This window comes from Pyricularia oryzae, chromosome 2 (genome assembly GCF_000002495.2).
Source record: "Pyricularia oryzae 70-15 chromosome 2, whole genome shotgun sequence".
NCBI classification, from domain to species: Eukaryota; Fungi; Ascomycota; class Sordariomycetes; order Magnaporthales; family Pyriculariaceae; genus Pyricularia; species Pyricularia oryzae.
In genome coordinates, this window is record NC_017850.1 from 6,346,919 (window position 1) to 6,372,913 (window position 25,995).

A 25,995-nucleotide genomic window follows, 5' to 3' on the forward strand; every position below is an offset into this window, starting at 1 on the left:
CTCGTGAATCTATATCAGAATCGTACAATGACAATACTGGTGGCAATGCCGCTTGGATATATGTAGACGTCTATTAGTCCCGAGGACGCTGACAAGGCCAGGGGGGTGGTCAACCTTGGGTGAGAGATGGATGTGGATAGTTGTGAGTGGAGACCTCCGAGGACAAGGGGGTTTGCTGTCAGAGACGCGGTCAGGGCTTGCAATGTGGGTAAGTGATACCGGCAAGCATTCGGAGATCTTTTTTGACGTATTGTGGGATAAATTATATGGAGTGTCTGTCAAGGAGGCTGATCGCCTGTGATTTGTGCGAGATTGTCAGAGTCATAGCATCGTTTCGTGTGAGGCAGGAGGCTTCAAGCAAGGCTGCCCCTGGAGATGGGATGCTTAGATGCCTATGTACATACCTGTATGACGAGAAGGTGTGAATAGATTCTGGACTATGTTACTTTTGTTTCCTGCTAGAGGCCCGGCTTGCAATATGTACGGAACGGTATCCCCTACCACAAATGCCCCGCAAACGGTTCGTACAGATCTAGTGAGCCAGAATACCCGCCACCTAGGGCTGTTGATCGGAGCTATACTAAACACAAGGAGAGTCGAATACCAGAAAAAGGGCTAGCGGGGCCAAGAGCGAGTCACGGCCATAGTGAAAGAGGGCAGGGGTCAGAGCCTCATAAAAGGACCATTTTGCCAATCAATCCAAGCGTCCCATGTAAGGATCAAAGCCTGAGACGACATTGAATCTGCTATTTCGGAGGGCGGCTACGTAGTCAGGTACAAAGGAACAGGTAGCAATCTGATGGGTTGGGTAAGTGAACTGGTATCCCTAGATTTGACTCCAAGCATAGCAAGGGCTTGAAGCATGGCGAGTGAGGGTTGCAATGTGTTGGCGTGTCTAGGCGGTCGAAAAAAAGTCCTGCAATGTGAGGTAGGATGGGCGTAAATGGATGTGACATGCATGAGGATACCGCAGGACATGGGATGACAGGCCCAGATGTCAAGGATATGTGCACAGTTCCACATGCAGCTATTAACTTGTCTTCCTTTCTCAAAGGTGGCATAAGCCACTGACTGCTAGGATGGACTTTGACGATCACCGGAGCTCTGAACAGGGGCAGGCTGCTATTATTAAAAGGGTCGCCGAACAACATCCAACAGTGACCGAGCGCGTGACGGTGTACACAACGGAGAGATGTCCGTGACAAGGACCAGTCCAGCAGATTGTACTGGAGTCTAACCCCATGCCACCAGGCTGCCAAGGGATGTAGGGGACATGTATGTTGTCGGGAGTGATGAGGCAGTCGCATGGCAATCAGTGGGTGTCTTGCAGGAATATCGATGGAGTTGTTGACCAGGTAGGTGGCGATGGACGTTGCAGATGAGGCACGGGACAGGGCCGGGAGAAGATGAAAGGGTCAGTATGCAAAGCATGAAAATGGAAGATGGTGGTCTTGGCCAGCGTCCAAAAGAAGCCCCAGTCGCTTTTGTGGTAGAGTTGACGTCTCGGGGGTACACCGGGGGGCTGCTTCATGAAATCAGGCGTAAATACGGTTGGCAAACGACCCATCAGGCCGGAACTGCATGATAACCATGTGAAATCAGACCCGAGGGTAACGTCACGAACCCACAGGAGTTGCAGTGATAGTGAACCAGGTCATTTCAAAGTGAGGAGCGCTTATGTTGCAGCGGATTCGACCGCTGGGCAAAGACTGTATGTTGCCTAGGTAGTGTGATTTCTGGCCCGCAAGAAGTTCATTGCAAGTGTACAATACACCAAGGTTTAACACAAGGGGTGTCGGAAAGGGAGCTGAAGTAATGGAGACGGTCCCATAAATTCTGGCGGCTACTGTTGCCATCTTTTGGTACCGATGTAATCCCTGGGCCGGCGAGGATCAAGACAAGGCTATCAGCTGCAGGGATCAAATGTAGATACTACGTGGTAATTAAGTACGAAGTACACGAAGTACGTAGCGTAGTAGCCATTCCACTGCAAGGCCCTGCAAGGGCGGAGAGATAGCAGGGGGGGGGGGGGCGGCTCATAACTGAGCGCGGCGTGGTTTGATCAACGGCCCGCATATCAGTGACCGGCAAGACATGGGACGAAGCCATCCGCATGGTCCAAGCAAGAGAAAAGGGCAAAAGACAAAGGAAGAAATGAAAAATAAGGCTCTTGGCACGACTGTGAGGGGCTGTAGATCATAATTGGGAACTTGGAGGCTTTTTGGCTACTTTTGTAATTATCTTAGACACGACTTTTCGTAAGGATGTGCCCGAGAAGAGTAATTCGCTTGCAATGAAGAGTCTCGAAAAGCTTCATCCCGAAAGAGAGAAGAAAAAAATTACATTCTGAGACGAGCTTCCTAAACCATGGCAAGGTCCATGGAAGTTCCAGAAACACTCCAACGGTGAAATAAATGATTGGACGGAGTATATTGGACAAGGTATAGTTGGGATGGAAATGGATACAGTAATAGGAAAAATGACAAAAAATAAATTGGTCCAACGGTTCTCGAAAGCCAACTGAGTAGTACCATAGTATTTGGAAAGGTGGGGATAGATGCAAGTTGCTGAAAAGAGAGAGCTACTTACGTAGTACGTATACACGTTACTTGGCTTCAATGTCATCCCATGTCTGGTTGGATTTAGCCGGCAGGGCGATCGAGGCCCATTCCATTCCAAGCCTGGGAGCGGCGTGCCAAGACGAGCAGGGAAGGTAGACGTCGGGAGGTCGTGCCAAGGACAGGCATTGATTGACTAAGAAATGACTGAAGGACCACCAGGCTGGCTGACTGGCCGAGGTGAGCCGAGGTAACTGGGCAGTCCTGCCACAAACCCAGTCGATGGTGGTCTCCACCATGGTTAGCGGCGTTAACTTTTGCATCTGAATGGTTGATGTCGGCCGCGGGGGATCGGAGGGTGTGCGTCTTGCCAGCCTCCTCCTCCGCCGATGATGCCATCTTCATCCAATACAGTAAATACAGTACAGTAGTCTGAGGGAGTTTCGCAGCAATCACAAGAACCGTCCTGTCCTAAGCGATGGCGTTTGTCGTCACTGCGTGGTGTCGCGCCGAGAATGGGGATCGAGAGCTGTCCTTACTGTCGGGCGGTGGGGAAGCCGTGTCTGAAAACCCAGAGCCGTGTGTGAGCCAAAGTTGGTCTCCAGGGGGGGGATAAGGAAGGATATCGAGCAAAAAATTTAGTCGTCTGGGGTCCGGGTAATTATCACGTGAAGCCTTGCCAAATCAGTGGATCCCGGTGGATCCAACGCTTGGATATCGGACCAGGCAAGGCAGCCGCTACCACCAGTAGCTGACCAAGGTACGTACCTTAATTCTGGATAGCAATCAGGGTCCGGATTCCAAAGTCCCGTCTCAAGTCTGTGCGTTACCAACCCGCTCGGTCTTCGGGAAACGGGGAGGCAATAGCTAGAATCGACTGGGTTGAATAAGGTGGGTGTGGGTGGATAGGTTGGAAGGATGAGCAACATGAGATCTCCGCGACTTCAGACGAATATTATCTGCCACGCTATTATGCATTCGGGGAACCGGGAGACCGCGGCCCCTTGCCGAGATTTGCAGCCTGCGAAATCGTATAGGGCAGAGACACCTCGAGACACACAAACGAACGCGAATGCATGAACTAGTTTGGTGATGGGAAATGAATTGCCTATCTGCCTACTGCATGCTAGGCGCGCGCGTCATGGAGCAAACATCTACTGCGCATATGCCAGGTGTTTGCTTCAAAGCCATAGCATGACTTACTTGTACGGAGAGTCCGACGTGATTAGATGGAATCTAGCCCGGTCGTGCATATCAAAAGCTTGCCTTGTTAACTGACAGGTCAAATCAATATCAGTTAGTGCTTGAGACTTACACAAGTCAGATCAATAATAACTGAAGTGATATCAGTGGGCATTTTTACCAAATTTTTCGTTCTATGTGTGGAAAGAAATTAATACGGCAGCACCAATACTCCTCCGTACCTAGGTACCAAGAACTACCGGCAGCATCCGATGGGGTTGGTTCCTCCTGTACCTGCACCAGTACCGCTGTTGGTGTTACCACAATTGCTCGACCCAACCAACGTGCTAGGTTACCAGTCTTGCCAATAACCTCCGCTTAGCACGAATAAGGCACCACCCATACGATCCACCTTGAGAAACTCCACCAACTGATCCATAGTGGGGAGGGCACGCAGGTTTTCCGTCCGTGCCGCTTTCGTAACGCGTATCTCAGGAACCACAACCGACTGATTTCTTGGGCGAAATGGGCAAAGATTGGCCTGGACAAGGTCTCAGCATCTGAGACCAACCGTTATCCGTTTTGAGGTGCCGAAATGTCCTGACTGTGGAGAATTGCGTGGTCGATTGTCGAGTGAAGAGGAATGGGGGAAGAATCGAGGAACGAAAGAGAGAATCAGAATTACGGTACAGTGTAGACCTAGGTACAAGCGAGCTATAGACCGATACTACGTGGTAGAATTTAAATACTACCGTAAAATAAAAGTCAAATCTCGCATACACGGATTGCATTTGAAGTCCAAGTGGAGTCGCTTTCTCAACTGCAGAGTGCTGACTCTATTCAAAGAAGATTCGTCTAAATTATAGTAACATCGCGCGAGATTCTTTTTTCTCTCCTCCCCCCCCCCGGTCTTCTGTGTGAGATAAGCCAAGGTAGGGAGGGTATCGTTTGAGAAGGAAGTGCCTAGATGGAATTACTAAGACACAAGACAGTATTCATCAATTTTCAAGCTTGTTGACATCAAATCCCCATCCCCATCCGTATCCCCATATACAGCTCAATGTCGCCGCTCAGGCGTTCAGCAAACGACTCATCAAAGGAAGGGTTAAGTTCCATCGGGTCGGGTCTAGAACGAGATAACATCGATTCTATGCATCATACAAAAGTGACCACGGATACTCTTCTTAAATGGAAATTTTTCCAAGTAAAGGACGGGGTCAAGCCAGACAAATTGGCAAACTGGTGCTAAACGCACAATAGTTGTGCACCTGGGGATGCCTGCCGACTGTTGGTCACCACCAACCTTGCCCTCCTATCCAGTACTCGGATTCCGGCAATGTCTGTTTTGGTTTCAGGTGAAGAATTAGAGGCTGTGTCTACGTGGTAAACCCTAGAAAAGTTAATTTCATTCAGCGAGGCGAATCAAGGGTAGGCATGTAGGAATTGGGAAGAAAGAATTAGAATGCCGGGGAACAATTGGATACAGATGTCTACTGTACGCAGTTTGAGAATGTGTGTGTGTGTGTGCTGCACTTAACGTAGGTGGTAGGTAGGTAAACAAGGCTTGACAACCCGCGTTGACAGCCCGGGTCCCTTGCAGAGAAAATTCTGTCATTTCCCCATTTACCCCTGGAGTCAACACCATCAATTCATACATGGCTACCCAAGGTAGCTGCCTACCTACCTACCTACCTACCTAGGTACCTACCAGCTACCAGGTACTGTAGGAGTAGTATGTACGGAGTAGGTAGGCACGTTACCTAAACTAGCACAGCTAACCCAGCCAGGTGGCTCTGTGAAGCCCAAAATGGACAATTGGCCTGGGTATAATAACAGCAGATATAAGCCAGGTCTTCCCACAATATTGTTCAGCGCATTCGCTTTCTCATGCTTTACCCGGCGGTTGATATTGAAACGTTCTGCGATTCATTGCTGGTATATCATGTCCACAAGAGCCCCATTGCACCGCTGTTGCTACTTTAGTCTAGTCTAGTTTTTTCTTTCTCTTTTCTACCGCAATATGGGACGAACTCACATGAACTCAACCTCTCGTCGATCAAGCCACCAACTCGCATGACGCGGCCCACATTAGCTAGTTTTTCACTACATACTCCGTAACGACTACCGTATTGAATCCGCGGAGTAGGTATCCGTACACCATTGTCGATATTGATTACCTAACTTTCTGCCATGCGGTTAGTCAACTCCACTTCGTCATAAAAGCCAACGTACATGCTGTTTGTGAGCTCTGAATTGCCTCGAGTGGCAGTGATTAGTGGAGGCGCGGTTAATCAAGGCCTAGGCAGACCTACCTACACTTACAGTACACTGGCCCTCCGGCAGCCTGCCTGGAATAATCTCTCTCTTGTGTCGCATCAACGGTCGTACGGTCTAGTTCTAGTTCTAGAGTCTCAAGTCTCGACTGTAAAAGAAAAAGAAGAAGAAAAATACGACCATGACTCTCGCTCGTGCGGATCCAGATCTTTCATGCAAAGCCGAAGATTCCCCAAGTCAACGCCGGACACCAAATGCCTGCCTTTTGACGATGCAGGGTGGGTTGACGTAACCAAAGCTATTCGTAGACTGGCCCACATCGCGCCAATTCAAAACCTTAATTGGCTGCTTCATGGGTGACCCTTTTACCAAAAAGAAGAAGGGGCAAGGAGCGCCAGATGAAACTGGCCAGAGCAGAATGGCGCCAGGAGAGCCCACCATAGCTAGGTACCTACCTAGGTAGGTAGGTCTCCGGACCATTTGCAATAGCTGGTAACCTTAGGGTTTGTGATGATTGGGATGCTTTTCTCTCGCCCCTTGACACCCTCCGAACCCGCATCCGAAAAAGGTGAGGCCAGTCTCGATACTGTTTGAGTTGCCCAATCACCTTTTTGAAAAGGAGCAGTCACCGCCCCTCTAGTCCTGAGATATTTCAAGACGAACGAACCAACGGCGAAAGCTACGATTCGGGAAAGCAAGAGGGAGATGAGCTAGGATCTGAGCTCAAGGACGCCAGCTGTCATTTTGAAGATCAGGATCACAGCATTGAACGCCCAGAACCAGGACCAAGACGATCACACGCCGCCGGAGAATTGAAACGGACTGATTTTTTTTTTTGCCTGATTTTTTTTTTATCCCAACGACTTCGACTGCGGCAAGGAAAAAATAAAACATCAAAAAGGCAACAAAATCAATTTTTTTCTCTAAAAAAAAAAAAAAACCATAAAAAACATAAAACAACCCCCAATTTAATTTGATCTCCAGTCACAACGAATCGGCATCGCTCAGCCGCACACACCCAAACCCGCCATGGAAGACATCCTACTCGCCCTCAGCAATGGCACCTGGCACAAGGATCCCGGGACGATCTCGATCCTATTATTGACAGTCCTGGCATTCCTGGTGCCAATGATCTACGTGTACCCCCCGTTCCCCCCACGGGAGAGCGACGCCCTCGCAGAGACGCACTCCAAGGTCGGCCTTGAGCCGTCTGCGGCCAAGCCGGGTCTCAGGGCCGCTCAGGCCCTGCCGTCCGATGTCCTGTCCGCTGGCCCGCCGCGCGTCCAGAGCCTCTGGATCTACCCTGTCAAGTCGTGCGCCGGCATAGAGCTCGACCGCAGCGTGGTCCTGCCCTCAGGCCTCGAGTTTGACAGGCTCTTCACCTTGGCTCAGCTCAAGAGCCCCTTCCCCGTCCGCTTGGACTCGGACGCGGACGAGAAGAGCCGCCACGGCTGGGAGTTCATCACCCAGCGCCAGTTCCCCGCCCTCGCCAATGTTCGCGTCGAGCTGTGGCGGCCGGACCGCGCCAAGTGCGAGCGCCGTGGCGAAAAGATCCGCGAGTCGTACCTCATTCTCCGCTTCCCCTGGATGGAGGAGGGCTTCCGTGGCACTTTGGCTTGGGTTGCTGCTAAGACGCTCCGGGGCGTAGATGCCCGTCCTGAGAAAGAGATCATGCTGCCTGTTGAATTCCCATCCGAGGCGGATATCAGGAACAAGGATTACAAGTATGAGAACGTCAAGATCTGGAAGGAAACTGTCACGGCCCTCAACATGTCGTCAGAACTGTCCGATGAGCTCCAAAGGTATCTGGGTGTCAGTAACAAGCTGGCCCTGTTCAGGATAGATCCCGATAAGCTCCGTGAGGTTTACCGTGGTGCCCCAACCAGTGAGGTTGCGGGCTACCAGCCGGTGACGGGTTTTCAAGACGCTGTATGTTGACACATGCACTTGGCCTCGTTCTTGTTATCGCGTGAATTTGTTTCCAAGGGCCTCACTAACTCAAGAGTTTTAACCAGTTCCCCCTCCATTTGCTAAATCTGAGTAGCGTGCGAGATCTCAACGAGAAGGTTTCCCAGGATGAGAACTTGAAAACCTTGGATGCAAGGAGGTTCCGAGCCAACATCATTCGTAAGTAGGTCGCCGCGGATCACTCATTCTTCAGTCGCTAGTCCTCATTCTCACTCATGTCTTGTCTAGTCACGGGGCTACCGCCATATGAAGAGGAGAAGTGGAAGTCGATCCAGCTCGTATCGGACGGCAAGTCCTCGGAAGAGACGGCCGAATTTGACGTATCCTGCCGCACAGTCAGGTGCAAGATGCCCAACGTAAACCCAGACAATGGCATCAAGCACGAGAAAGAGCCCGACCACGCCTTGAGGAAGTACAGGAATGTAGACGAAGGCGCACCGCTGAACGGCTGCCTTGGCATGCAGCTGACGCCCATGTTCAAGATGACAGGCAGCCGGGTGTTGGAGTTGGAAAGTACTGTAAAGATCGGGATGGAGGTGAAAGTCAAGGGCCTAGGATCTCACAAGTACATCAAGCAATAGACTTGATCTAGAATAGACCTGGATTGTACTAGACCAACCAGGCCTCAAACTCAGTAAGGACGGATTCCATAAACAATCGAGTGACATATTAGACAGTTCAGTACGCGACCAAGAGCAAATAAACAAAACGGAGCCCCTAGCCTTGCTAGTGACTCAACAAACATAACGTGTCGTCCCGTCATATATAGGTATTCATCCGTATCCCAGCCCGTGCAGTCTGCCGAAAATTCCGCTAACGCCGTCCCATCACATCAAGCCAGCACACATTTACGCTTCGTCCAAAAAGAAACAGCCCGGCAAGTATCGCAGCTCATCTCATATCAGCAGGGGTCAGTGCCTGAACCATACTGGTACCTTCACTGAACCTGGTTCTGAAAATGCGGTTTGCATTCTGGAACATGCCGTCCTTGAGACTGACGACGATAAACTGCGAGCCTTTGAAACGCGTCTTGATGAGGCGGCCAATGTTCTGCGTGTGTGAAAGATCCAGAGCCGCGTCGACCTCGTCCAAAATATACATGGGCGCAGGCTTGAACTGCAGCAACGCCATGATGAGTGACAGAGCAATGAGAGACCTGAAAGACGGGGGAAATCAAGTTAGTCAAAGACAGCCCTAGAAATCGGAGCGAAGAACGAGGAGGTTGAACATACCTTTGGCCGCCACTGAGCTCTGTGAGGCTTTGCTTCCATACCTTGCCGAGCGATACCTTGACTTCAAGACCGTCGCTGATCGTCTTGCCCTCGGGGGGATCCAGCTTAGCGAAACTACCCGGCAGAAGCTCCGCAAAGATCTGCCCAAAGTCGGCATTTACCTTCTCCCAGGTCTCCTGCAGCTGCTTCTTCTTGTAGTCATCAAGGCTGACGATTGTCTCCTCGATTTTCCTCTTGTCCCGGATGACGGTTTTCATCATGTGCTTGAGCGAAAGCTCCTTCTTCTCGACGCTGTCGATCATGTTCATGACCTTGGGGTTGATCTTCTTCTTCATGCCTTGGAACCGCTCCGTCAGGTTCTTCAGTGTCGCTTTGGCCTCACCGATGTTTTGGCCCTTAAAGTCGTAAGGAGTACCAGACCGCCCGAACCTGTCCTTCTCGTCCACGATCCAGTCGTGCTCTTTTTCCATGTTGGCGGCCATTTGCCCAGCAGCTTGCTGTTCCTTGTGAAACTTGTCGACCTGGTGACCTAGCTGCTGCATCTCGAGACCTTCCTCTGCGATCCTGCTGTTCTTCGATCTCGTGGCCTCCTCGAGAGCATGGAGTTCATCGTCATAAATACTCAGTTTAGCACGCTCCTCGTCCAGCTTCGCTTGAGCTGCATCGTGAGTCTCTTTCAGGGCGGCCTGCTGATTATTCAGATCGGCAATCTCTTCCTTTTGGGCCTTGATCGCCAGATCAATGTCCTGCAACTGTTCTCTGGCCGCAGCCAGGTCTCCCCCAGCCTGTTCAGAATCAAGCTGTGCCCCTTGCAGCTCCTTCTGCAGCGTCTTGACCGAGGCTGCGTTGGCACTAAGCAATGACTGCAGTTGCTTCAAGGATGATTGCAGCTCAACAAGCTTGGCATCTTTGTTGTTGTCAAAGTCGTTCATGTCTTTCTCGATTCGCTTGACATCGGCATTGGCCTCAGCCTGTCTCTTCTTCGCGTCCGAGACGCCTTCTTTGAGCTGGACGATCTGCTCCTTCATGTTCTCGACCTCCTGGATGATGCTCGATGATGAGTTACCTCCAATTTGCTCCTCAGTAAGCTTGATCTCATGCGTCTTGAGGTCCAGCTCCTGCTTCAAACTACGAGCCTGGTCCAGCTTGGACTTCTCTCGGGATATCATGGCCTGGAGCTCGCCGAGCGCAGCTTCAGCTTCCTTGATGTTTTTGTTGATCTCATTGAGCTTCTGAAGCGTCACCAATACGCCGCTCGAGTTTGGTGCGCTTCCACCCGAGAGTGTCCCGGATGGGTCGTAAGCATCACCCTCCAAGGTGATACTGCGCATACGTACGTTAGGGTCAAAAGTGACTCTCTTGGCTGTCTCTGCATCAGCGCAGATCAGCGTGTTGCCGAACACGTACTCCATCGCAGCAGAGACTTCTTCATCGTAGCCGACAAGTGACAAAGCCAAGTCAACCTTGCCTGGAGCTATCTTTTGCGCCGTTGCAATGGTAGCAGCCGATGCCTTGAAGGCGGCGATCTTGTTGAGTGGGATGATGGTCACCCGCTTGCGAAGTTTGCCGTTCTGAAGTAGCTGCGTGCCGGTGACTGAGTTGTCAACAACAACATTGTAAAGCCTGCCGCCTGCACATATTTCCAGAGCAGTTCCAGCCCTTGTTTGGTTCTTGTCCAGCGTAAACAGCTGAGCGACCAACCCTTTGACCTTGGAGCGGTCAAAGTTGGCAACTGGGTCTGAGTAGTTGAAGTCAATGTTTGCCACTTTCCGCTTTAGAGCATCGCTTTCTTGGCGAAGTCCACGGATAGATTGCTGCAAGCTGGATTCCTTCTTGTACATGTCCTCTTCGGCACCGGGGCTGAAACCAAGCTTCCCTAGCTCTTTTTCGAGTCTCTGCGCTTGCGATTTCAAGCCGTCAAGGTCACGAAGCAGCCCCGCATTCTGCGTCTTGGCCTTCTTTGCACGCGGCTCCTCTTCCTTGATGCGCTTCTCCAGATGAGTGATTTTGATCTTGGCTTGCTCTTGCTCAGTCATCGCGGTTGTCGCTCGATTGCGGGCATCTTGGAGCTGACCCTGGTAGCCATTTTCCTGTCCCTCCTTGGATGCGACGCCCGTTTGCAGGGTTTGAAGCAGCTCCTCCTTGGCTTCTGCATCTCGCCTCTGCTTCTCTAACTGCTCGCTTGCCAGGTCGTATTTGGCCTTGACTTTCTCGTAGGCCTTGGTCTTCTCCTCGAGGGCAGCCTCGAGTTCGGTGACACTCTTCTCACCAGCGGCTCTCCGCTCCTCCTCCTCGGCCATGCTCGATTTCTTCAAATCAACGACAGTGGCGAGGCGGACAAGTTCGTTGGAATGCCTCTTGGCCTCTTCTTCAAGGGCATGGGCTTTTGCGCCTTTGCGAAGCTCCTTATCACGCTGTTCCTTGACTCTCATGACGTCCTCCTCCAAGTGTGCAATTTCACTCTTCAACTTGAGAGCAGAGTCCTCGAGATCCTTGCGCCGTTGCTTCTTAGCCTCAAGGTCAGCTGCTGATTGTTGCAGCTTCTCTAAACACCTCACGTAATCATGCGCAACGACTACCCGTGTTAATCGCTCCAGGTCGTTTTGAGTTTGTTGAAAATCCAAGAATGCCCTTTTTTCCGTCCGCAGCTTCTCCAGTTTGGGCTCAATCTCTTCACTTAGTAGTGCCTTGATCTCCTGCAGCTTCATCTCCTTCTTGGCCATGGTTTTCAAGGCTTTGTCTCTGCGATCCTCAAACATCCTCGTGCCAGCGGCCTCTTCTATCATGGCAAGAATTTCGACCGCCTTCATGTTGAGGACCTTTGTAATTCTGCCCTGCATAATGAGGAAGTTCGGGTTGTTGATGTTGAGCTGGACTGACTGAAACAGATTCTGGACAGTCTGCTGCTGAGCGCGGTGACCGTTGATCAAGTATTTCGAGGTACCTCCAAGCACAACTTGCCTGGTAACGCTGATGGTGGCATACTCTTCGAAGCCAATGGGAGACTTCTTCTTGTCGCGGTTATCAAAGACTATCGTTACGCTCGCTTTGGTGACACCGGCTTGACCTCGTTTATATATGAGATCCTGAATCGTAGTGATGCCCACCCAGTCAGCATAAGGACAAAGAAGAGGACAAACATTTGACACTCAACGAGTCGGCGCCCAAACTGACCTGCTGGTTTTGCGCCCGCACAGTGGACATATTGGTAATCCCCAAGACAAAACATATTGCATCGAGGATGTTGGACTTGCCACTTCCATTCAGACCGGTGATAGAATTGAAACTCTCGTCCCTGAAAAGGTCAAGGTCAGACTTGCGCAGGCTCCTTCGCATCGAGGGGTGGTTTTTTTTTTTTTTTTAATTTACCATCCTGAAATTACCGTCCTCACAGCGTAGGATTTGAACCCCTTTTTGCAAGTAGTTAGCAAAGGCTCGCCAAAAGATTTAGTAACTATTGACTCACGTCTATTATGATTTCGGTGACCCTCATTTTGGCGATGTTTTGCGACGACGGTTGGGGCCTTCATACGTTCTGATGGTAACAGTCAAAACAACCCACACAAGCGACACAAGTAAACAAAATCCCACGCGCGCGTTGCGGGGGGCACATACCCACCCAGACGCGTCCAACCACTCACGTACCTGCTGGGCAAAGTGGTAGTTGGCAGGAAATTCAGGGATGCTAATTCCCTTTGTGTGGGACCAAAGGGTCCGATAAGCCTTTGATAACGCCAAAATTGTTCTATGCCCCTGTCGGTCCCACCTATCAAGATCCCTGTAGCGAATGGAAAAGAATTTGATCTTAATTTGCTGCCCGTAAGTAGAGATGTAAAAGTTTCTACAGCGCCACCGCGACAGCAGATTTTCAAACGCTTCTTCTTCTTGTGTCCTTCTCGAGAAGCTGTCGAACTTTTTTCCTTCTGATCAACTCATCATACACTGAGTGGTTGGTTGCGTTCATTTGCGCCTCATTCAAGATTCCTCTACTCCCTCTTTGTAATATCACCACTCTTGTACTAGTCTTTTTTTTATTTTCGTTTTTATCACTATCGTCTGTAGACGATCAACCATTCGGTCCCTTGATCGTTCGCTTGTACCGATCACTTTTCTTGACATTTGCCTATCATGTTCAGATCCTCAGTCTCAAGACAGGCGCGTCTTGTGAGGATACCACCGTCCCTTTCAGTCCCTTTGGCGGCGGTTTCAAAACAATGCCGTCCGACTATAGCAGCTGGGCTATGGCGCCCTGCTAAGCCATCGCTGCTACTCCAGACCTCTCGTCTCTTCACGAGCGGAGCTGAAGCGCAGCAGGAGCTCAGTGTGCAACCTGGGTCGACCAAAATCACAAAGTTTTCAGACCTGGCAAAGGCAAATATCGACGAAAGCATAATAAAGGCTATAACAGTTGACATGCGCTACGAGGACATGACGGACGTTCAGTCAATGACCCTGGCGCCTGCGCTGAAGGGCAAGGACTTGTAAGTATAATCGCAGTCTGTGTATTACAAGTATAACTCCGAGACCGTGGCTAACTCTACGTACACATTTCAGGGTTGCTCAAGCCAAAACGGGAACGGGCAAAACTCTTGCCTTTTTGATTCCCGTTATCCAGAAGATTCTCGACGCCGATCCTTCGCTAAAGGAAGTCAGCAGGGGACGTCCCCGCCGCTTTGCACAGCGCCAGAGCATCAAGGCCATCATCATCTCGCCTACCCGCGAACTTGCTGAGCAAATTGGCAAGGAAGCCACCAGACTTTGCCAGCGCAACGGCGTCACGGTTCAGACTGCAGTGGGAGGCACTGGCAAGCGCGAGTCCCTTCGCAGGATACACATGGAAGGGTGCCATCTGCTCGTTGGAACTCCAGGCCGCCTGAACGATCTGCTGTCCGACGAGTTATCTGGAATAGATGCAAGCAACGTCCAAGCATTGGTCCTTGACGAAGCAGACCGAATGCTTGATGTTGGTTTTGAGAACGAGTTGAGGTCAATCGTTGACATGCTTCCAGACCGTCAGCAGGTCCCGCGCCAGACTCTTCTCTTCTCTGCAACCCTTCCTAAAAATGTTGTCGGCCTGGCCCGTTGGTACGTCGACAAGCAAAACTTTGAATTTGTTCAGACAGTGCGGGCAGATGAGATTCAAACTCACGAGAGGGTGCCTCAGTTCATCGTACCAACCTCGTCATTTGAAAATCTCTTACCTGCTGCGCTTGAGCTTATGTTGAGAGAGATCAGGGCTGCGAAGAATGACCCTTCTCAGCCACCTTTCAAGGCTATTGTTTTCTTCCCGTTCACAAATATGGTTGCAATGGCTGGGGAGCTGTTCCGAGAACTCGCCGTTCAGATTCCGGACCTTCCAGAAGTTTTCCACATTCACGCTCAGTTGTCCCAGAACCAAAGGACAAAGGCAGCAGATTACTTCCGGAAGTCCAAATCCGGTATTCTGATCAGCACGGATGTGACTGCACGTGGCATGGACTTTCCCAACGTGACACATGTCATCCAGGTAGGCTTGCCGCCTGACCAAGAGCAATACATCCACCGTCTGGGCAGGACAGCCCGTGCCGGCAAGGACGGACAGGGTTGGCTATTTGTACCTCACTATGACTTGCGCGATGCTCGGTACATGCTGGGCGATCTCCCGATCAAGCGCAACTCTGACATCAAGGTGGCCGAGTTCCCTGTGCCCCCTCGTAGCCTCGATGAGGCACCTGAGGCTTACCGAGAGGTTGCAAAAGCTTCCAGGGCCCTGCCCAAGGGCCTTCTTGCTGAGTCATTCTATGTCCAGTTTGGAAAATCCTCCAAGCGCACATTACCAACCTTGCTCAAGGAACTCACCAGCATGACGAAGAACTTGTGGGGTTGGGACAAACCTCCCGCATTCTCACCGGACAGGGCTGCTAAATTGGGCCTCTACAATGTGCCTGGTGTGAATATCGGCACTCCCATGACATATTCTATCGACGAACGTGGCGGCGGTGGCCGTGGGTTTGGCGGTGACCGTGGTGGTTTCGGAGGCGACCGCGGTGGCCGCGGGTTTGGCGGTGACCGTGACGGGTTCGGAGGTGGCCGTGGCTTCGGCGGTGACCGTGGTAGTTTCGGAGTCGACCGTGGGTTCGGCGGTGACCGTGGCGGCCGAGGTTTCGCAGGCGATCGCGGTGGCCGTGGGTTTGGCGGTGACCGTGGTAGTTTCGGAGTCGACCGTGGGTTCGGCGGTGACCGTGGCGGCCGAGGTTTCGCAGGCGATCGCGGTGGCCGTGGGTTTGGCGGTGACCGAGGCGGCCGTGTGTTTGGTGGTAACCGTGGTGACCGTGGCGGTTTTGGAGGCGACGGTCCTGGTGGTTCGAGCTTCTGATCAACCGGGTATCCGATTTAGGACTTCGGGAAGGGTCGACATGTATATATGATGGGCTTCTCATTGTACCATGAAGTGTATAAATATTGTACTATAAAAGCCGTGTAGGTTTCGTGTGGGGAAAAAAAGGCGCTAGCTAACCGGAGCAGTCGGAGCGGTCTTATCGGTCATTGCTTGTACCGATGTCATGTCGAGACCTGCATGATTTCTTTATCTTTCTTCTTTGGCTGGATTCGGACGGCAAGACACATTTTTGTTGAAGGGAAGGTTGGCTGCAGCAAACCATATCACAGTCTCTCGGACATCGCCACTATTACCTTATTGTCCTGTTTTCTTTTGTACAATCTTGCACATATACTCTTTTGATAATAATTTTGGCAAAGAAAAAAGTTTTTGCGGCAAACTATCTATAGTGGGATTCTTTTCCCTGATGACAAATGATGAACAAATCTCGTCAGAGTATTCCTAATGCTCCATTAAACTTGACAGGGAACCGAACATTCTAGGGTTTGCCCCAAAAGCATGCTCTATATGGGTTTGATTCAAATCGATGTATAAGGACAGAAAAAAGACACAGGTGCCAAAAGAAGAAGAAAATAACTAGTGAAATGTATAGATATAAACGCTCTGCCAATGGGTATAAAATAAGCGCTCCTGCTATGCCATAAATATAACATTGTACAACACCAAGAAGAAAGAAGAAAGAACAAAAAAGCTCGCACTGAAAAAAGAAAGAGCCTCTGTATTCTCAAATCATAACTACACCTCCGACCACGGCAACAACGCCTGCCAGAACAGCCTTTTGAGTCATCTTTGGCAGACCGCCGGTGCTAGTCTTTGTGGGGCCGGCGGTGGCTGAGGCAACTTTATCCGCGCCGGCGGTAATGCTGGCCGTGACTGGGAACATGACGGCGTTGGTGACGGTCTGGACGTCTGTAGATGTGTGGGTTGCCGTTGAGGAGCCTTCGGTCACCTTTGCGACCACCGAGCCTGAGCATGTCATGGTCTTGGACTCGCTGAAGGAGCAAGTCGCATGATATGTCCTAGAGAAAGACACAAGTTTCGTGTTAGTAAGGCGAGATGCGTTATTACAGGGAGCCAGCAGCAGCAGTAGAATGCCTTTGTATATATGGAACTTACCTGGCTACATTGGACTCAGTGCTTTCCAGAGAGTAGCCCCATACCGAGGGGCCCTGCGTTACGCGGATGCCGTTTGTAAACTGACAGGGTGGTGCGCTGATGGTCGTGGTGGCAACAGGAGCGCCGCACTTTATGTCGATCTCGGTCAGAGTCTTGTCGGCCTTGACGATTGAGCCGCTCCATGTCCTGTTCATGTTGAGTTGCGGCATTGAGACCACCATGGTTGTCGTCGACTGGGCAATAACAGAGCCCACAAGGGGGAGCATGTAAGAAACGTAGGCGTGCATTTTTCTCGAGTTGATGGGTTTTGTGTTTATGAGTTTATGAGGACGAGGATGTCGAGAATGACAATGGTTGCTGGTAAGAGTACCTTGAAGGTGTTTGTTTGCGTAGCCGTCACTTTGTACCAGGAAGGGCTTGAACAAGATAAAAGGCAAAAGGCAAAGGGATAGACCTGACAAAAACAAACCTGTTGACTTTTTGGATCTTCACGAGCGGATGATAACTACTACTTAACCCAGCAACCGGGGCTATGTTCAATGCTTGCTGCGAAGATTCGACGCATTTCATTGGTTCGTTATGTACAATCCTGATTACCATCTTTGGAGCAAGTGCACTCATTCTGCGTAATTAAACATCCAGCCACTCTGTATGGAGAAGTCGGCCGGGAGAAGTGGTATGTTGCTAGGTGTAGGATTGGACAAGCTTACTGCGCTGTAGTCAGCCAAAGGCTGTATAATCCGGGCTGTGCTTTCCGTGCCGGGGAACCGCACCCAAATCCCCGAGGGCAGCACTAACTCAAAGATCGAATTCTATACCAGCGCTGAGATGTATAAATTGACTTTGACGTCAAAACTGCAATGCCGAGGAAGCACGAAAATTTAAGGGCTTCGTGTGACGTTCACCCGAAAGAGAGTCCGTCGCGGCAGAGGCAACTGGATGTAGTGCGAGTGCGACATCTCTCGACTTGGTAACCAGCGGAATCGGCGGATCAAGATCTCTCCTTTGCGATATTGTGAACTGAGCAAGCGACTGTCCTGCTGTTGAATTGTAGCTCGGATTAACCTGTCTGTATTCTGACTAAAACAACTCCCCCCCCCGCCAGGTTACATTTGAATGTTTTCTAGTTAGTAATGTCTACAGTACACTGTAAGTCTGATTGATCAATCAGACCGTTAGTTGGGATGGAAAGTTGAAAGTGCCAAAATCCAGACTTGACCCTGCTTGCCTGTAGGCAAAATGTTGGAGAACCAAGCCAAAACCATCCCTTGTGCCGGTAAGGTATTCCCTGGAGCCTAGCTTACTGTACCGTTAGGTACCTTGCAGGCTACAACGTGGCGCAGTCGCCAGAAGTTGACTAGATGACATTCGATTGACAGGAGCAGCGAGATTCCATTCCTATTAATGGTATGGTACCAAAGCCAATAATGCATTGACAACTGCGATTACGCCTTCCCGCATCTCCACTCCACCAACACCACCGCATCTTTTTGCCACACCTGTACTGCCAAGCCTGAATCCAGCACATAGGTATTTCATTTCCTTCTTTGCCTCCCAACGTCCATCAAAAATCTGTATGATGTAGCAATGTACGGCGGTGGCGCCAAGGCGCATAGGAAACTTGACAATCCTCTATCAACTCGGTTGCAAATTGATGAAATCCACTATAGCAGTTTATTAGCTCACTTAATAGTGTTGACACCACCATATCCTACAATACCTTGTGTGTTTTGATTCCCGACCGACAACCGATGGGGTTTGAAGCTTCTTTCCACAGCGCAAGCGCGTGTGATGCTTGGCAGATCTCATTCATCCACCGACGGTATCCAGTAAAGCAGTCACTCTCCTGGAATCGGTGGATGCAGACGCACAGGCTTCCCATTCGTTCTGTGGTCTCAGGTGGATGACGACCAGCTCGACTTACCTCATCGAGAAGTTCCCGACGTACTTCGTAGGTACTGGTAGCGCCGCAGCGGCGTTTGCTCGCAAAATTAGACGACACTGTTTCAAGTTTCAAGCACAGGTGGGGGCCGAGCTTCCTCAACTGGTAAAGCCCGCTCGCCCCAGAAAGACAAGGGATTTCTACCAAGCAGCCAAAGATCGTGGTGCGTGGAGATCAACCGACCATCACCAATCAGACGGCAACCGCGCAAGCCCGCCACCCGCCATGCTCTTTGTTTAGGCCGTTCTCGACTGTTTGCTATTGCCCTCCCCGAACGAATCATTTTAATTCTTCCACCTCCGAGTCAAATTTGCTTGCAGGTGGGAGACCCCTGGATGATCTGCATACGCCAGGGGAAAACAAGGTCGGCTTTGTCTGTGCACACGAGAGCTGCCTCCCTCGATATGGTGGTCAGTGTTGATGGTTTGCGGGTTTGCTCTGCCTACTCGCAATCGATTGTCACAATTTATTCGAGATGATCACTTGGCTCCATTCACTTATCAACAAACAGTGAGACCGGCTGGTTGATTGAATGCTGTACTCTTTGTTACTTGAATTGATTAACTGCCGGTAGGCAATATGTTGCTCGGTTAGGCGTTGGGGACTAAGAAGAAAAAGGGGAGCGAAAAAAAATAAAGCATTACCCGCACCCCCTTCACCAAAAAAAATCCCCGCGGTTCGTGCATTGCTTGGGAGGGGACGACATGGATTAGGCGGATCAAGGCTCCATTTTCCCATGGCACTGCCGCCATTTAAAGATAGTACTAAAGGTGCCCGCCCCTTCCTTGCCTGGATCGCGCGAGGTCTTTCATGATGGCCATCGGTTCATCCGTTTTTTCTTATTGTCACTTACACTCTCTTCAAGTCCACACCAAGGTACACAGCTCGCTCGTTGTTACGTTGTACTTTGTCTTCTCTTCACAGTGTCCCTCTTTTGACCGGCAATCACTTTCCATTCGTTTGTCATTCGACTATACTTGCGCACCCGCAAGCGGAGCAGAGCTCATTTGTCCCTGGTTTACCCCCGGTCTGATCTCCTATTTTTATTCATTTTCGTGACATTCGTCTTCGAAACGTCTGCAAGCATCATCAGCCTACGTATTCAATACCAAAAAAAAAACGACAGCCATCGAAGGATCAGCAAACAGACATCCCAAAACTTTCTATACTCACAAGGTCCAGGTTGAGGCTATTCCTTGCCTCCCGTTGTCATCTGATTTATTTTGATCGTCTGGACGACCTTTTCATCTTTTCTTTAAATACTTGCTTTGCCAAGCTTGGAGCGAGCCAGTCGCTTCTCTTTTTTTTTCTGTCGAGATGGTTCAATTCATGAAGTCGGTTCGTGTAGCAGCCATGGCAATCAGCGCGGTGCCAAAGGATATGAAAATCTCGGAGTCTGCTTCGGTTCAGGCTGTTGTCAAGACCATCGCGGCGGACACCATGTCATATTATAAGGGCTCAGCAACGGTAAGCATGGCTATCCCCCGTCGAGTGGGATAGAACATCGGTGCTAATACAAAACTTTATCTTAGAATTATGTTGATCTTGAAGCTCCTTATTGGTGGTGGCAGTCCGGTGCCTTGTTTGGTGCCATGAGCGATTATAGTCACTACACAGGGGACAAGAGCTGTGAGTCTTTTTTTTTTTTTTTTTTTTCTCTCTATGCATTGTCTTTTTTCTTTACTTATACCTTGTACTGATGCGCTTGGCCAGATGACCAAACCATCGCAACAGCCCTTCTTGCGCAAACCGGATCCAAATATGACTTCATGAGCCCAGCGCATGAGGGACAGATGGGCAATGATGATCTCGGATTCTGGGGCTTTGCAGTCATGTCTGCAGCTGAGCGTAACCTCCCGCAACCAGAATCAAGCGTTCCCTCATGGCTGAAGATGAGTGAAAACATCCATGCGTCACTGGCAAGCAGGTGGGATACCACGACTTGTGGAGGTGGTCTTCTCTGGCAGATATTTGCCAGCAACCCGAACGGCCTCAATTACAAGAACAGCGTCAGCAACGGAGCTTTCTTCCAACTGTCTGCTCGCCTGGCCCGCGCCACCGGCAACCAGACTTACATGGACTGGGCCAACAAGATCTTTGACTGGTCGACGGGCGTCGGCTTCGTAGACCAGAACTTCCACGTGGTCGACGGCGCCGACAAGCGGGATGACTGTAAGAAGGTCAACCCGGTTTCCTTCACCTACACCAACGGCATCTATATGTACGGCGCCGCCCTCCTGGCCAACATGACGAGCGACCGCAAGTGGATTGACCGCACCCAGAAGTTTGTCGAAGCCAGCAAGGCCTACTTTGGCCCCACTGCGACGACCCCCGACATACTGTACGAGCCGGCCTGCGAGAGCGGCGGCACCTGCAACGTTGACATGAAGTCGCACAAGGGCCAGCTGGCGCGCTTCATGTGGGCCTCGACTCTGATGCAGCCCGCCATCCGCCCCGTCGTCGAGACGCTCCTGCTCCCGTCCGCCCAGGCCGCCGCCTCGACGTGCACAGGCGGCGCCAACGGCTCCCAGTGCAGCCACAGGTGGTGGACCGGCGCCTTTGACAACGACACGGGCCTGGGCCAGGAGATGTGTGCCCTCGAGACCATCCAAGGCATCCTGGCCGGATCGGCCGCTCCGCCCCTGCGCGGCAACGATATCAAGGACGTCCGAGTCCCCAAGCAAGGGGCCTCGGCTCCCGCTCCCAAGAGGCTTGTGAGAGAGGAACGCCGCCTGGCGGCTCGCCGTGCTTAAACGCATGAGCTGGAGTCCATTAGCGGATATTTCTGGTGATACATTCGGGGCGTTTTAGACAGTGTGGGATCGACTGCCATAACCACTTTCATGTTCATCATACATTACATTCTTAATATCCCACAGCTAGATCTGCCGTGGGTTATCTTTAGGGTACTGGGCTATTCTTTTTTTGGATACACAATACTGGATATTCATTGCTGGCGTCGCTTTGCTGTCGAAGAAACAACCAAATAAACCAAAATAAAACGGCACAACGCCCATTATAGATATATGATATTCCATCAATCGGACAGCTTAGAACCTGGCCGTAATTCACAGTTGCTACCCTCAATCATTTGCGGTCTCATGTGGGAACATGCAGGTTCGATGGCGATGCCTCATCGTTCGAGAAATACACATGCACACACTTCGATGCAAATAGTTATACATGAACCTTAATGCAAAATCTATTCCAGCCTCAACACCTGAGCCATGCTACCATCAATTCCGAAAGAAACAGGTTCGTTAATGAGTATGGGTCACCACAAAAGGCTCTTGATGGTGAAACCTGCAATGCCAATCGGGTTGGCGGTGGAGAAGAAGAAAAAAAAAACATAAAAACGCCAGCCTATTTGCACAATTACCATACAATCGATAGACCCTAAGAAGGATCAAACTCTGGTTCATCAAAGTTAAAGTCATCCAACCCAAACCCGCTTGTGAAAACTAAGGATTAATAGGGGAGCGATTCCACCCAGAAGTCATATCTTCGTAAAAGGTGTCCACAACACCCGTAACGCGGAGCAAAATCTATCAGAAATGTCGCAAGAAATCCTGAACCAAGGGATGCGTATGGCAGGCTCTGAAAGAGAGCTTTGTGTTGAAAGCCACCAACCAGTCACTTGCCAGCACCATCGGCTACTAGAGGCGAAACCGCAGTCACTCCAGCAGGCGATTCGCTAGCGTTCACCGAGTCCTCCTCAGCCGCTGAGGTGGATTGAGTGAGGTGAGAGTGCTGAAATGGTTCATGAGGCACGGTAACGGCACCGGGGCCGCTGCCCAGCTCGCTGAGTTGCCGCTCTATATGCAGGAAAGTTCACATTAGAAATGGTCGTCGCGCGTTACCTTTAAGAGCGCCGCGCAGACGCAGTGGACACATACCAAGATCACGAATTCGATGACGCAGCATCTGGTTCTCTCTCGTGAGCATTTGAGTCTCGGCCTGATAGAAGGCACTCTCGTCACGTCCACCCAGGGCCATGTGTTCGCTGTCGCCACTGATGGAAGTTGAGCGGAGCCTGGGGGAGGCAGTATAGCTTGGGGTCCTCTGCGCCATGTCCCCGCGCGTGAAATCACAGGAGCCGCGGTGCTGGGCCTGTACTGGTGAGCGCGGGTGTATGCTTGAGGCTGGTGCGGCCGACGGCAACGAAGAGGATGCCGGTCCGGATTGGACGGCGACATCGTCGCCGGTGGCCACATGAGGCAAATGTCCCTGGGCCTGTGCTTGCTGGAGCTGAATCTGCTGGTCGCGTATAACCTGTAGAAGACGGTTCTATTCCAAAAAGTCTTAGCTTCAACCATGTTTCCGTGAATGGAAACAGACGGAAGCGGGCTTTTGCAGACATCCACATACCACATGAGCCTCGGTCTCGGCCTCGAACTCCTGATGTATCTCGCCCAAGCTCGGCTGTCGACCATGACGGTTCAACGGATCCCGGCCAATCATGATTGGCGATCGTGGAGACGGAGGCATGTGGAGGTTGGGTCCGTTCTGATCCGCCACCATCTCGCCGGGCGCTGGTAGGTTGGGGTCGTTCAGCTGCAGGTTCACGAGTATGGAGGAGCGTCGACGCCGACCATGTGGCGAATGAAAGCTGTTCCTCGAAAGGGAACCAGTTGATGATCCTAGCCAAGAATGATGCGTGATGACGGGTCAGTTCAGATCAACCTTGCTTGAATAATACAGGATCCGCGGGGCGACCCGCAGCGAACACACCTCTGGAGTTCTCGTGCTGGAGCCCAGCGTTCATTGTGGCAGCTGCCTGTAGCGTGTTTCCCGGACGAGACGACGGAGAGGGGGGTGTATTGCGCTCTTCGGCAGAGCTGTTGTCGGTCGCCATGTCGGCTTTCTGAGGTTGCATACCTACTCAGGGGCGGAACTAGGTATCCAGGGTAAGTAAAAGGTACCTAGGCCTAGGTAGGTAAGTCTGTAGGTAGGTTGAGGCGAGGAGCTGGAATTATCGCTGAAAGTTTGGTTGGAATTTGAGTCGTGTGCAGTGTTGCCATGCGAACGGTCAACTTGACCAAGCTTCACATATTTTGTTTGGACGATTTCGATGGGTTCCAAGTCCTGATCTGACAAGGTTAAAGATGGTTGATGAGGTAGCTCACCACTTCAAACTACGTGTATTCTGGGCAAGGTAGGTAAGGTAGGTATGAGGAGGTAGGCAAGGTTAGGTAGCTATTGCCTGTAGGAGTTGCAGCGGTTACGTAGGTGCATGCCGCGGGGTCTAGGAGCTATCCATGCCATTGCATTGCAACGGTACGTGGTAACGTGAGGGTCTCCACCTGACAGTGGGGCCATGTCTAGACCTACTATAGTAGATCCATTTCGTGGGCTGACAGCAGCTTCCCTCGGATTCAAATCCTGGCTGATGACTTTTTATCCTGCCGTCGATATGCATGAAATGGCATGATGGTAGAGGGTGCTGTCCAGCTGACCGAACCAAGCTGAAAACGAACCGCCACTCCCGAAAACGTCCACCTGGCCCAAGACGCGTCACGAGGGACGATGTGATGGGTTACAGGGCTGAAAACGGATAAAGGAGAGAATCGTAATATCAGATCCCGCTTTCAGGGCTTTATGTACTGTAGATGTAAGGAATCAATTCATCTTGTTTGAAGTAGCCACTGAATGTGGTCTTGAGCATGTAGAAAAACATTGCCTAAACTTGAATACCTATATGATGGAAGCAAAGTGAAACACCAACGCATAAAGTGAGGCGATCCGGTTCTTTGGCGGGACAGAACAGCAGGCGTGAACACTCAAAGTGACGCGATGATCTAAGCCAAGTCCAGTTGCTTCATTGGGCAGCAACAGGGAAGAACACAAAGACAAAGAAAAAGAAAACACATATTCTCTCAAGGTATCAAGGAACATTGAGAACCCAACTGCGCTCGACTCTGCCAAGCCACCTTGCCTACCCTGCACCGTCTCGGCAAGCACTACTGTGCCGTACTTTTGTACCTGCCTTACTTTGGACAAACCACGTCCGAACTCTAGAAGCTCAAGTTTATTCTAGATAACTTTCAAGGGTCATATGCCACTCTAGACATGTGCTTCTAGCTCTGAACTAGAGATAGTTCTGTCTATTTTAGCAGCTCGTGTGGCAGTCACCTTAGCCTTGTTCTGCATATCGTCAAACGGCCATTGTCTCTGCTCCCTCGAGCTAAATTATCTAGAATGCGAGCCCAAGACAGGACTGGTCTTGGACCGGGAAAGGTGAACAAACGGTTCCGAGAGGGGTTTGTTCGTGTTGACCCTAGAGATAGATGCTATGCATTTCCTTGGTCGTCGCTCACTGGCGAATGATGGGTTTGGTTTGCCTTCCGAAGCTACTGCAGGAACCTGTTCTACAACACCAAATAGGTACATCCCGTACCTAGGTAGGTAAACAAGCTAGCCCGAGCGTTTACTGCAGGAACCAAGCATACGAGCATGAGTTATCTGAGATACTACGACTGACTTTGCAGGAACCTGGAAATGCAGGGTTTCAGCAGCTTAATGCTGGTCTAGATGAAAATACCGTTTACCAGGTAAAATTTTGTAGATGTGCAAGGTGTGATTACATTAAAGAGCCTGAAAATATTTAGATTAATACCCAGTACGTACAGACGTTATGTGTCAAGGCGTCAAACCCACATTCGTCCGCCTGATTGCACCGCACCGTACCGTACCGTACTGTGCTATAGTACAGCCGGTGGCATCCACTGTGGGGTATTCCAATACGTTGGGCCAGCCTTGACAAGGTCCTCCTTAGCGAAGCGAGGACGGCCCTGTAACATGACGACCATAAAGTTTTGATTGGAATTCCGCTTGTTCAATTATTGACAGGTCTCACCGTAGCACGTTGCACCATCCATGGGACGGAAGGGAGTGAAATAGTGTCTAATAATAAGGTATTTGATTGGAACCTACCGCCCTGTTGGGCTAAGAGAAACCAACATAAACCATATTCTATTAGACGAACCTTTGGCTCTACTGTATACAATTTATTCTATGGAGGGTTTCCATTAAATTCGTATTTGTAAGAACCACTGTGCAAGTCGCTCAGAAGACCGGAAAACGCCCGATATCAAAAGAAAAGAGCTAGCATCGTCGAAGATGTGGATGAGATCGCGTGCCTGCCGTAACTGTCCATTTAGACACGGTCTAAAGTAATTTTCTGTACTGTATTTCTTCTATGTTTTTTTTTCTTTTTTTTCTACATGGCGCCTCGCCTGCCACCTGCTCCAGTCGAAATCCGGACAGTGACACCGTGCTCAGGCCATGGTCTTGAACAGGTTGTAAATCACGAGCATTAAAATCGAAAACCGACAGAGTATGGCC

At 50.7% G+C, this 25,995-nt stretch overlaps 10 protein-coding genes across 10 annotated transcripts; 5 read left to right on the plus strand and 5 right to left on the minus strand.

Annotated features, from left to right (window-relative positions):
- Positions 1–126: 126 nt before the first annotated feature.
- MGG_15854 (uncharacterized protein) lies at positions 127–873 on the plus strand (the record flags this gene model as incomplete). The annotated part of the gene is made up of 3 exons (XM_003715239.1): positions 127–208; positions 463–520; positions 831–873. 3 exons carry the CDS (start codon positions 127–129, stop codon positions 871–873), a joined length of 183 nt encoding a protein of 60 aa, XP_003715287.1.
- A 1,344-nt stretch (positions 874–2,217) lies between these two features.
- On the minus strand, positions 2,218–3,153 carry MGG_15077 (uncharacterized protein). Its single transcript, XM_003715240.1, has 2 exons — positions 2,590–3,153; positions 2,218–2,241 (listed from the first exon to the last, which is right to left on the minus strand). Exon 1 carries the CDS (start codon positions 2,961–2,963, stop codon positions 2,643–2,645), a length of 321 nt encoding a protein of 106 aa, XP_003715288.1. The 5' UTR covers positions 2,964–3,153; the 3' UTR covers positions 2,218–2,241; positions 2,590–2,642.
- A 1,573-nt stretch (positions 3,154–4,726) lies between these two features.
- Positions 4,727–6,455, minus strand: MGG_15855 (uncharacterized protein; the record flags this gene model as incomplete). Its single annotated transcript, XM_003715241.1, has 6 exons — positions 4,727–4,866; positions 5,044–5,130; positions 5,449–5,560; positions 5,776–5,832; positions 6,063–6,162; positions 6,384–6,455. 6 exons carry the CDS (start codon positions 6,453–6,455, stop codon positions 4,761–4,763), a joined length of 534 nt encoding a protein of 177 aa, XP_003715289.1. The 3' UTR covers positions 4,727–4,760.
- Positions 6,321–8,762, plus strand: MGG_07097 (MOSC domain-containing protein). Its single transcript, XM_003715242.1, has 3 exons — positions 6,321–7,943; positions 8,030–8,141; positions 8,211–8,762. The coding sequence occupies exons 1-3, from the start codon at positions 7,044–7,046 to the stop codon at positions 8,561–8,563; spliced, it is 1,365 nt and encodes a 454-aa protein (XP_003715290.1). The 5' UTR covers positions 6,321–7,043; the 3' UTR covers positions 8,564–8,762.
- On the minus strand, positions 8,549–12,750 carry MGG_07098 (condensin subunit). Its single transcript, XM_003715243.1, has 5 exons — positions 12,681–12,750; positions 12,584–12,624; positions 12,389–12,509; positions 9,215–12,300; positions 8,549–9,138 (listed from the first exon to the last, which is right to left on the minus strand). The coding sequence occupies exons 1-5, from the start codon at positions 12,705–12,707 to the stop codon at positions 8,874–8,876; spliced, it is 3,540 nt and encodes a 1,179-aa protein (XP_003715291.1). The 5' UTR covers positions 12,708–12,750; the 3' UTR covers positions 8,549–8,873.
- Positions 12,751–13,045: 295 nt separating this feature from the next.
- On the plus strand, positions 13,046–16,037 carry MGG_07099 (uncharacterized protein). Its single transcript, XM_003715244.1, has 2 exons — positions 13,046–13,695; positions 13,769–16,037. Exons 1-2 carry the CDS (start codon positions 13,343–13,345, stop codon positions 15,567–15,569), a joined length of 2,154 nt encoding a protein of 717 aa, XP_003715292.1. The 5' UTR covers positions 13,046–13,342; the 3' UTR covers positions 15,570–16,037.
- MGG_07100 (uncharacterized protein) lies at positions 15,895–17,336 on the minus strand. Its single transcript, XM_003715245.1, has 2 exons — positions 16,710–17,336; positions 15,895–16,612 (listed from the first exon to the last, which is right to left on the minus strand). Exons 1-2 carry the CDS (start codon positions 16,994–16,996, stop codon positions 16,318–16,320), a joined length of 582 nt encoding a protein of 193 aa, XP_003715293.1. The 5' UTR covers positions 16,997–17,336; the 3' UTR covers positions 15,895–16,317.
- Positions 17,337–18,368: 1,032 nt separating this feature from the next.
- MGG_15856 (uncharacterized protein) lies at positions 18,369–19,090 on the plus strand. Its single transcript, XM_003715246.1, has one exon. It carries the CDS (start codon positions 18,613–18,615, stop codon positions 18,889–18,891), a length of 279 nt encoding a protein of 92 aa, XP_003715294.1. The 5' UTR covers positions 18,369–18,612; the 3' UTR covers positions 18,892–19,090.
- A 255-nt stretch (positions 19,091–19,345) lies between these two features.
- MGG_07101 (mannan endo-1,6-alpha-mannosidase DCW1) lies at positions 19,346–21,900 on the plus strand. Its single transcript, XM_003715247.1, has 3 exons — positions 19,346–20,118; positions 20,184–20,280; positions 20,365–21,900. The coding sequence occupies exons 1-3, from the start codon at positions 19,969–19,971 to the stop codon at positions 21,402–21,404; spliced, it is 1,287 nt and encodes a 428-aa protein (XP_003715295.1). The 5' UTR covers positions 19,346–19,968; the 3' UTR covers positions 21,405–21,900.
- Positions 21,901–22,284: 384 nt separating this feature from the next.
- MGG_07102 (uncharacterized protein) lies at positions 22,285–23,506 on the minus strand (the record flags this gene model as incomplete). The annotated part of the gene is made up of 4 exons (XM_003715248.1): positions 22,285–22,466; positions 22,548–22,938; positions 23,020–23,291; positions 23,383–23,506. The coding sequence occupies 4 exons, from the start codon at positions 23,504–23,506 to the stop codon at positions 22,285–22,287; spliced, it is 969 nt and encodes a 322-aa protein (XP_003715296.1).
- Positions 23,507–25,995: the final 2,489 nt, after the last annotated feature.

What these genes read in the sequence shown, in the direction of transcription:
- MGG_07100 (XM_003715245.1), bottom strand. Translation starts at nt 16,996, where the DNA reads ATGCACGCCTACGTTTCTTACATGCTCCCCCTTGTGGGCTCTGTTATT. An exon ending in ACTGAGTCCAATGTAGCCAG is followed by an intron (nt 16,613 to 16,709) that starts GTAAGTTCCATA and finishes GTCTTTCTCTAG; the next exon opens with GACATATCATGCGACTTGCT.
- MGG_07099 (XM_003715244.1), top strand. Translation starts at nt 13,343, where the DNA reads ATGTTCAGATCCTCAGTCTCAAGACAGGCGCGTCTTGTGAGGATACCA. An exon ending in GCGCTGAAGGGCAAGGACTT is followed by an intron (nt 13,696 to 13,768) that starts GTAAGTATAATC and finishes TACACATTTCAG; the next exon opens with GGTTGCTCAAGCCAAAACGG.
- MGG_15077 (XM_003715240.1), bottom strand. Translation starts at nt 2,963, where the DNA reads ATGAAGATGGCATCATCGGCGGAGGAGGAGGCTGGCAAGACGCACACC.
- MGG_07101 (XM_003715247.1), top strand. Translation starts at nt 19,969, where the DNA reads ATGGTTCAATTCATGAAGTCGGTTCGTGTAGCAGCCATGGCAATCAGC. An exon ending in ATTATAAGGGCTCAGCAACG is followed by an intron (nt 20,119 to 20,183) that starts GTAAGCATGGCT and finishes ACTTTATCTTAG; the next exon opens with AATTATGTTGATCTTGAAGC. An exon ending in CTACACAGGGGACAAGAGCT is followed by an intron (nt 20,281 to 20,364) that starts GTGAGTCTTTTT and finishes GCGCTTGGCCAG; the next exon opens with ATGACCAAACCATCGCAACA.
- MGG_15856 (XM_003715246.1), top strand. Translation starts at nt 18,613, where the DNA reads ATGACGACCAGCTCGACTTACCTCATCGAGAAGTTCCCGACGTACTTC.
- MGG_07097 (XM_003715242.1), top strand. Translation starts at nt 7,044, where the DNA reads ATGGAAGACATCCTACTCGCCCTCAGCAATGGCACCTGGCACAAGGAT. An exon ending in TGACGGGTTTTCAAGACGCT is followed by an intron (nt 7,944 to 8,029) that starts GTATGTTGACAC and finishes AGTTTTAACCAG; the next exon opens with TTCCCCCTCCATTTGCTAAA. An exon ending in GTTCCGAGCCAACATCATTC is followed by an intron (nt 8,142 to 8,210) that starts GTAAGTAGGTCG and finishes TGTCTTGTCTAG; the next exon opens with TCACGGGGCTACCGCCATAT.
- MGG_07098 (XM_003715243.1), bottom strand. Translation starts at nt 12,707, where the DNA reads ATGAGGGTCACCGAAATCATAATAGAC. An exon ending in TCACCGAAATCATAATAGAC is followed by an intron (nt 12,625 to 12,680) that starts GTGAGTCAATAG and finishes ACTTGCAAAAAG; the next exon opens with GGGTTCAAATCCTACGCTGT. An exon ending in TGCGGGCGCAAAACCAGCAG is followed by an intron (nt 12,301 to 12,388) that starts GTCAGTTTGGGC and finishes ACTACGATTCAG; the next exon opens with GATCTCATATATAAACGAGG.